The 9,660-nt window shown below is 33.3% G+C and overlaps 1 protein-coding gene across 1 annotated transcript; it reads right to left on the reverse strand.

Moving 5' to 3' along the window:
• Positions 1-470: 470 nt before the first annotated feature.
• On the reverse strand, positions 471-1,643 carry LOC149556519 (protein DMP4-like). The gene has a single exon (XM_089785882.1). The coding sequence runs from the start codon at positions 1,275-1,277 to the stop codon at positions 636-638; it is 642 nt and encodes a 213-aa protein (XP_089642008.1). The 5' UTR covers positions 1,278-1,643; the 3' UTR covers positions 471-635.
• Positions 1,644-9,660: the final 8,017 nt, after the last annotated feature.

Raw genomic sequence — 9,660 nt, forward strand, 5'->3', positions numbered from 1 at the left:
TAATTAATTAGAATATTAATGTTCCTTCCAATTATATTCTCAACTCCAAAATCTAATTCAATTTATGAATTACCTTATATATTTAGCCAACCTATATTACTTATATGATTTTATCATTAAATAATGGTGTACAAATAAAATTTAAGATTTATGAAATAAATTGCATTAATACATTTGAACCAACTTTCTAATAGCGATCTATAATTCATTAGAGTGAGATAAGGAAATTCCAGAAGAGAAGAAATCAAGATTGTAGACTGGTGAAAGAGAAAAGTAAAGGAACTTTGTCATCTATAAACTATTTTATTTTGTCTACACATAATTACAATAATAATAATATAAAAATATCTTTAAAAACTACAAAATTAGATACCATAAAAATATCCAAAAACTATCTTATAAGAAACATCTTATTAGATGACAAACTAAATGTTCATACTTTGTGTCTTCCATTTTAAATAATCACAAAACAACACAATTGAGAAGTGATATGAATTGTAAATATTTGATATCAATATTATGCATACATGTTTTCAAAATATCAAATACAAACTATTTTGTTGCGAGGCAAATACCAAGCAAAAGCAATTTATTGATAAAGTTGAGAAGCTGAAACAGAAATGGAGGCATATGTGCTAATGATCAGCAGTAACAGGGAAGCCTACACCATGGCGTGTGGAAGGAAAGGCAACAAAGAGAAGACTGGTAAAAGCACCAATTCCCACGGGAAGCACATCGAGCACTTCCTTCGTTTCACCATGCGCCGAAGGATACAAACAATTCACAACATTATGATCCAACAGAGCCACCGCAGCGAACACCATTACAGACATAATTGCATGCCCAAAATCAATAAATCTCAGTCTATACTTCTCCCGATCAATTGGAACCCCGCCGCGAACATAATCAAATGTCCAGAGCCCTCTGGGAGTCGCCACGCCGTAGTAAATATTCCCGTCGGGGCCTTTGAAACTGTCGGTGAAAGAGACCAGAAAGCATGAAATCCCACAGAGGAGGAGAAGAATTTCTGTCAAGAGACGGCTGGCTGCGTCGCAATGGCCGCTGTTGGAGAAAAGCGGGCAGAGCACTTGGAATGTGAGAACTGTTCCAGTTGGAAGGAGGTTCGCCAAATGGGCCGTGCTCTTGAATGTTTGCCCGATTGCTCTCTGCATTAAGCTTTTTCTCTCTTCTATGTCGTTCCAGTCCCTTCTCTTTGATTTTACTTCTTTCTCCTCGTGAATTAGGGGCTCCGTGATTTCAATTGGGGATTCCGCCATTTTTGCTGTTTTGGTTTGTTTTCTGTGGGAAAGATTTGAACTTTATGCGGGAATGCTCTGAATTTTGTGTGGGATTCCCTGGATTTTGATTTGGGATTGCAGAGGATTGTTCTGGATTTTCTGTGGAAGTAATTTTGGGTGCGAATTCCTTGGATTTTGATTTGCGAATGGTCCTCTGTCGGACTGATCGGGATTTCTACGTGGGAATGCTCTCAATTTGGAATGATAGTGCTCTGGATTTTATTTGGGAATTCTCTGAATCTTTTGTGGGAGTGGTCTGAAACTTTATGCGACTGGTAGTTCCTTTTTAATTGTAATTTATAAGCTGAGGTGTGAGTTTTCTGGTATTTTGAGCATTTCGTAGAGTGGAAGACATAGCAGCGTTTTGGATCATCGTAAAGAAGAGAAGTCGTGATGAAAGGAAGATTTGAATGGAAGAAACGAATTGTATTGATTAAGATTGAGATGGCTTGTAACAAGATTGGAATAAGCAGAGCAATTCTGGACGTTAAGAATCAGGAGGGAAAGGTATTGGGATGTATACATTGATCTGGATAGCTTTATAGTATTTGCCGATAGCCAGACAGTATTGTAATCAAGTTTGTTTAAGTAATTAATAATCAGTTAGAATGATATGATGTATTTCTATTCTTCTAGAGTTCTTAATTTTTATTCTAAAGTAATGTCTAAATTATTTTAATAATAAATAATAAAATGATAAAAATGGTTTTTCTTCATATTTATTGGTTAGATAAATTTGAGGTGTTATACACGAATTTTATATATCTTGTTAAAATATCAATAATATGTTATGAAAAAATATTTAAATTATATTATTTTCTACACATTACTATTTCAATTTTAATAATGATTGAATAAATATATTAAGTATATATATTATTTTTATGTATTATTATAAAATGAGTAATTTTAAAAAATTTAAAATTTCATTATATTAATGTTAGATTTATTACATTAATTAGGTTAGTTTCTGTGTTTAGGTTAGATAAATAAAATTAGTTCAATACATAGTTGTGGGAAGTTATTCCCGTAAGTAGTTGTTGTAAGGGGAAATAAGACTATATAAGATGCTCAGACATCAATGTAAATATTCATATCATTCCAGTATAATATTTAGTATCATTTCAATATCATTGTTAGTTTCAATTCTGTATGTTTCCGAATGTATCTAGAAAATCTAAATCAATAGTTTCAACATTTTATATTTTTGCTCTTTCATTTTATATTTTCAGTTTCACATTCTTTGGGCCTGTTACAGTGGTATCAGAGCAGGTTAATCAATGGGGAGAAGAGAGCTTTTAATAGATTTTGGATGACCAGACCCTATTTGTTGTGAATAAAATAGGAGGCTGGAGGCAATGGAGGTTGGAGGATTCTTATCATCTCTAGCTGGCTTCTCGCTCAGAGATGATTATTGCATGGGAAGCACCTATTTGTGTCCCTGTAAAGTTGGGGCTTGGAAAATTTATCCCTGAAGATAAGCGGGGACTTGATGGATTTGTGTCCCTGAAGAAAAGAGGGGGCTTGGCTACGTGATTGTCCTTCTATTGAGGGGGGGGGGGGGGGGGGGGGGGGGGGGGGGGGGCAGGATTTCAAAAATGGCATTAGAGAAACTTGGAGGAGATGTCGACTTTTGGAGGAAAGACATCCATATGTTAGTGGTGATTGTTTCTACGACACTTGAGGAAGTGTTAGACACACTCGGAGGAGATGTGGACTTTCAAAGGAAAGGCGTCTCATGTGCAACATAGAGGAGGCATCAAGCACACTCCATGGAGATGTGAAATTGTGGAGGAACTATGTCTCATTGTGTAAAGGAGGTCGAAACAATGTTATTGTGAGGTCAACTTCAGGATTTATAGTCTGAAGTTGGGATATTGGGATGGGAGCTCAACTTTAGGATTAGGATTTGTAATTTGAAGTTGCAAACTACTTTCAAAGATTGGTGAAGGAGCTCAACTTCAAGATTAGGATTTGCAATTTGAAGTTGTAGACTACTTTCAAAGATTGGTGAAGGAGCTTCATCAAAGTTCCAGAGGAATAATATTGGTGAAGGCTTTTTATTTTTATTAGATTAATGTAATAAAGGGGGAATGTTGAACTTATTACATTAATTAGGTTAGTTTCTAATAAGCGAGAATGTTAGATTGTTGAATTAATGTAATAAGGGGGGAATGTTAGATTTATTACATTAATTAGGTTAGTTTTTGTGTTTACGTTAGATAAATAAAATTAGTTCAACACATAGTTGTGGGAAGTTATTCTCGTAAGTAGTTGTTGTAAGGGGAAATAAGACTGTATAAAGATGCTCAAACATCAATGTAAATATTCATATCATTCCAGTATAATATTTAGTATCATTTCAATATCATTGTTAGTTTCAATTCTATATGTTTCCAAATGTATCTAGAAAATCTAAATCAATAGTTTCAACATTTTATATTTTTGCTCTTTCATTTTATATTTTCAGTTTCACATTCTTTGGGCTTGTTACAATTAATACAAAGTATATTTTTATTTATCACTTCATTATTTATGCATAAATTTAGATATTAAATAAATATTAATTTTTATCTTTATTTCATATTTAAGCTATTACCAAAAATAATTTTTATTTAATATCTAACTATTACCATTGCTTAACTCTCCATTCATTTCTACACTAAGCTTTTATAATTAATTATGTTTCTACATTATATTTTTATAATCAAATTTTCAATATTAAGGCAAATACTAGTCACTACGAAGCACTTGTTTCTTTTCTTTCTAATTTGGGTAGATGTTGCTAAATGTATCCATTTGACATATGATTGGATTCTTAGTCCTGCCTATATAGACAAATACTAATATTTTCGGTGAATCTATTTGCTATTAATTTGTATTGAAAACTGTGCATGCCACAAAAATAAAATATGTTTTCTTATATTTGGAGTTGTTTAATTTTTATATTGATTTTCCTTAAACATATTTCCTTTTTTTGATTGGTTGTTTAATTTTTTTCCTAGGGTTTTAATTATTTATCCATTGTAAATTAAAATGAATAGTTCAATCAATTAATAAAAAGTAAAAATATTTTAGAAGCTTCTAGTTTTTGCTAGGGTTTATGAAAGATTTTAAAGTGTACAATATGTTCTCTATTTATTTTGCTTGCTCATGCCGAAGGTAGCGACTAGGGTTGAAATGATAGAGTAAAGACATTGTGTGTTGCTTTTCAACAATCAACCCAGAAAGGTACATTGAGCTTCTTTTATTTTTTGTAGAGCACGTCAGTGGTGAATTAGTTTGAGTTGTCAGTAGTGTCATTGATTTCATTGAGTTCTTGTTATAGGGTTTTTTCTAGAAAAAACTTCAACAAAGAGAATGGTTACTTTTGCTTTGTAAAAATTTGCAAGAGTTTATTCATGTGAGGAGTTTGTTTTGAGGTAATGAATTTCTTTGTCTTTAGATTATTTGTTAAAGAATGTGATTCTCACTTCTATTTTTAAGCAACGTGTTTATCCCAACTGGTACTAAGAGGGGGGTGAATCAATACCATCTATAAAACTGGTTACTTTCACCATTGTTTTGAATGCATTGACTAATATTTGCTTGATAACTAAAAGGAATATGAATATTGTAAAGTAAAACTAGATAACCTTATAAATAGAACCATTCATTGAGTTGACACAACTATTTTGTACGTGGAAATCATGGTAACAATAATATACCCACTAGCCTTTTACTGCAGATAAAAGGTTGCTCGGTTAAGAGCTACAACTTGTTCCTTCTGAGAACTCATTCTTTCAAGAATGTTTGTAACATGTTAGGATTACAGTCACTAGTACATTTGGGCTTGAATTGTGATGACAAGTTGTCGCAATTGTAATAGCCACTCGTCACCCAAGCGATAGTACCATGAATTGGCTCCTATCAAATGGCCATTGGACTTTTGCTGTCACAAATTATGATGACAAGGGTGTCTGTCACAATTGTGACAAATAGAACTTTCGTAACTTGGAAGAAAGAAAGGGCGAGACTTCATCTTCACGTCATGCAAATTGTGATAGTAGATCGTCACACTTATGATAGCTTAAGCTTATAGTCTTGCATCACAAGTGTGATGGGTATGTGATGTACTATGGGAGCAATGATTATCCATTGGAATAGGTTGTTGCAACTGCAACGGGTATGTGACAGTTATGCTATGAGACAAAAGACTATCCATTAGAACAAGCCATCGCAATTGCGACTGGTAGCCAAATTATTAAAAAAATTGTTGCTTGTCCAATGAGGTCCTTTTATTGCTAAGAAGATTGTCAATTCTTTTTTGCAAAAATAAAGATCAGTTATACATGACCAACCTATAAATTCAGTGAGAAAATGCTCTATGTACAAAATACCATGGGACATTGGAGTCTAATTTGTTTTATATAACCATATTTTAGATGATATTTATGAAAGTATAATAATGAGGGGCTTACACATTTTTTTTTGGTTGGTTCTATGAATAGGATTCGAGTGCTCATTTTCTTTTGAAGACCATAGGCAAAAGGAGCCAAATATGTGTTTAGCTTTAGATCATCTTGAGAGTGGAGTCATTTGAAGCAATCCCAAAGGTTACATGACCAAGTTAGACATGCAAAGCTCGGTAATATAAGAAATGTGATACAAGGGACAGTGATTTGACACATCTTACAAATGTTTGTAAATGGCTATTTGTAATCATTTGTCATACAAGTACCAATTGATATCAATGTATCCTTTATAGTTGTGGCATCTGTGTGGATGCACATTTTTGTTATCAAATCAATCTATTTTGGTTATCATTCACATATAATTGTGTATAGGGTTTGAATTACAGTAGCATTTACATGACAATGATGCAATAAATATGAAGTGTAAATAGAATTCAATTGGATAGTTTAAAATGAAAAGAAAACATAACACATTAAGAATAATTGAAATATAAATATGGAAAGAATATTGTAATTGTTATTTTGATGTCAAATAAAGTGAAAAGAGAACCACATCTCAAATTTCAATTATTCCATTTTGTCAATTAATCTTCTATTGTCCTTTCAAATTTTAGTTGTAGGAGTACATATTGTCATGGACAAAACATAATTGGAGCATAGAGATAGCTTATATGACAGTGGTTAAGTATATGCCCTGGCATCTATTTTCTCTACACAAGCGTGACTATGGCCATTCAAAACTTCATTGAGAATAGCCAAATATCCCATGAAAGACCTCTAACAAAAATGAAAACCTGTTAGGGTTTTTTTAGCTTTATTTGATGTTGTATGCATATGAATTGAGATTGCATATTGAACTATAGTATCCTTCTGTGTTGCCTGAAACCAAGAGATTCACATAATTAGTTGTCATGCAATGATAGGTTAATGTTGAGCTTCACTTGGTTTCAAGAATAGTTTAATATTCTCTACTAATTAGGGTGTACCACGTGAAGGTGGAAGCTCATTCCTCCCCCCCAACCTCCCAACATCTAAATTCCCTGTTAACATCTAAAATCTTTAAGAAGGATCAATCTTTAAAGTACAAAAAAAAAGTTTCACACCTGCAAAAGTGACATCATTTTTCCATCGTCTAGTGTGTGTCACTTTTCTGTCACATCCAAAATAAGATTTTGTCACTCTGAATCGAGAATGCACATGTAGTTTCATTCTATATGCATGGACAATAGGCAGAGCTAAAAATACCCATCACATTTACATTTATTTAATAGGTCTATTAAGTTTTTAAAATTATAGACCATCATGAAAATTAGAACTCTAGCTGTTATGGAACAGAGAATGTCCTCAGTAAGCTAGCACATAGAAAGTCTTGGTTTGCTTGCATGCTTAGGACATTACCCTTGCCTATAAGAGTCAAGTTTCAATGCTCATGATGGTCAATAACTTAAAATACCTAATTAAAGACCTCTAACAAAAATGAAAACCTGTTGGGTTTTTTTAACTCCACCTGATGTCGTATGCATATGAATTGAGATTTCATATTGAACTATGGTGTCCTTTTGCATTGCATGAAGCCAAGAGATTCGAACAATTAGTTGTCATGCAATCATAGATTAATGTTGAGCTTCACTTAGTTTTGAGAATAGTTTAGTATTCTCTACTAATCAAGGCTAACCACGTGAAGGTGGAAGCTCATTTGGACCCACCGCCCCCCCTCCACACCCCAAACATCTAAATTCCCTATTGAAATATAAAATATTTAAGAAAGGATCAATCTTTAAAGTACAAAAAATGGTTCTAGACCTGCAAAAGTGACATCATTTTCACATCTTATGGTGCATGTCATTTTTCTATCACATCCAAAATAAGAGTATATCACTTTGAATCGAGAATGCACATGCAGTTGCATTCTATATGCATGGACAATAGGCGGAGCTGAAAATATCCACCACGTTTACATTTATTTAATAAGTCTACTAAGTATTTAAAATTATAGACCATCATGAACATTGGAACTCTAGCTGTTATGGAATAGAGAATGTCCTCAGCAAGCTAGCACATAGAAAGTCTTGATTTGCTTGCATGCTGAGGACATTACCCTTGCCTATAAAAGTCAAAGTTACAATGTTCGTGATGGTCTATAACTTAAAATGCCTAATTAAATACCTCTAACAAAAATGCAAACCTGTTGGGTTTTATCAACTCCACCTGATGTCGTATGCATATGAATTGAGATTGCATATTGAACTATGGCATCCTTTTGCATTGCCTGAAACCAAGAGATTCACACAATTAATTATCATGAAATCATAGGTTAATGTTGAGTTTCACTTGGTTTCGCAATAGTTTAATACTCACTACTAGTCAAGGCCAACCACATGAAGGTGGAAGAGCTCATTTGCTACCCACCCCCCCCCCCCCCCATTTGCTACCCCCCCCCCCCCCCCCCCCCCCCCCCCCCAAACATCTAAATTCCTTTTTAACATCCAAAATATTTAAGAAAGGATCAAACTTTAAAGTACAGGGAATGTCCTTGTCACCTCCTGCTACTCTCAGGGGAATTCTATCTTCAGTGCTCAAGAGAAATTCATCATAGTTCTTTAGTGATTCTGGTACATCTAATATGAGTACATCCAGGAATGTCCTCATTGCCTCCTGCATAAAATGAATCCAATATTAAAAAATGACCCCTAAGAGATAATAGCTCAAGTGAAATAAACAGATGAAAAATGAGGGAGAAAAACAAGAATCTACTTACCAATAGGCATTGCCATTGCATATGTGGCCATGCTACATGTTGAGTGAGTTTTATTGTTTTTCTGTTGTGTCAAGATCTCTGTGTTTATATACATGCATACATGCATAGACACATATATATGTGTTTCTATGTATGTATATATATATATACATGTATATACATATACATATGTATATACATATACATATGTATATACATATACATATGTATATACATATACATATGTATATACATATACATATGTATATATACATGTATATACATATACATATGTATATAGATGTGTGTGTGTACATACATAAATATACACATACATGTATACATAATTACATACATATATACATACATATACACATACATTTATACATACATAAATACATCTGCATATGTAATTTTATCACCTTGGAAAACTATATTTGATCCTACTAGCTAGGAACAACTGATTGTTTATTTTATTGTACCTAATTTGATGATAGTTCTATAGGAATTTGTAATCAACCCAGCTAATCAAGAAATAGACCAAGTTAACTAGGTTATGGCTTGTTTCTTTCTAAAAATATCTGCTATCATATGTTTTTGTAAAATTTATGTCGAACTATGCCCATTTTTCCTAGTCTACATTATTTTTGTGTAGGACTACCCATATCACATGTAGGAACATTAAACTTGAATTGAGTAAGGGAAGAAAGTTGTTGTTGAAAGGAAGAAACAATTTGAGCAATACTAATGATAGTGGAATCAATAGAGGAAATAGGTTCAAATGACACATTTGACACACTAGGAAGAGTGTAAAAGTTAGTTGGAATAGAAGGTGCTACAGGTGGGACATTAGGAACCATGGTAAGAGGATTAGGATAAGTGTAAGGAACACTATTGTATGAAGGTTTTGAGATAGGAAATGAATTAGGTGGAACACTCACATGTAGAGAAGAAATAGTAAGACTACTATTAGGAGGATTAGATGGTTGAATATAAGTAATCACAGGAGGAGAAACATAAGAAGGAATGCTAGAGGTGGGTTTGGAAAGAGACAAGGTAGGTTCAACACTAGTGATACATGAAGCCATTCTTATTTTGGATGTGGCTTGAGTTGAAGGCTTAACATAAGTGTGGACAAGGCGAGTAAGATCACACAAAAGATCCATGTCCA

This window comes from Cupressus sempervirens, chromosome 5, assembly GCF_028749045.1.
Source record: "Cupressus sempervirens isolate cs-2001-9-10 chromosome 5, ASM2874904v1, whole genome shotgun sequence".
NCBI lineage: Eukaryota > Viridiplantae > Streptophyta > Pinopsida > Cupressales > Cupressaceae > Cupressus > Cupressus sempervirens.

Coding starts and splice junctions, on each gene's coding strand:
- LOC149556519 (XM_089785882.1), bottom strand. CDS start 1,277: ATGGCGGAATCCCCAATTGAAATCACGGAGCCCCTAATTCACGAGGAG.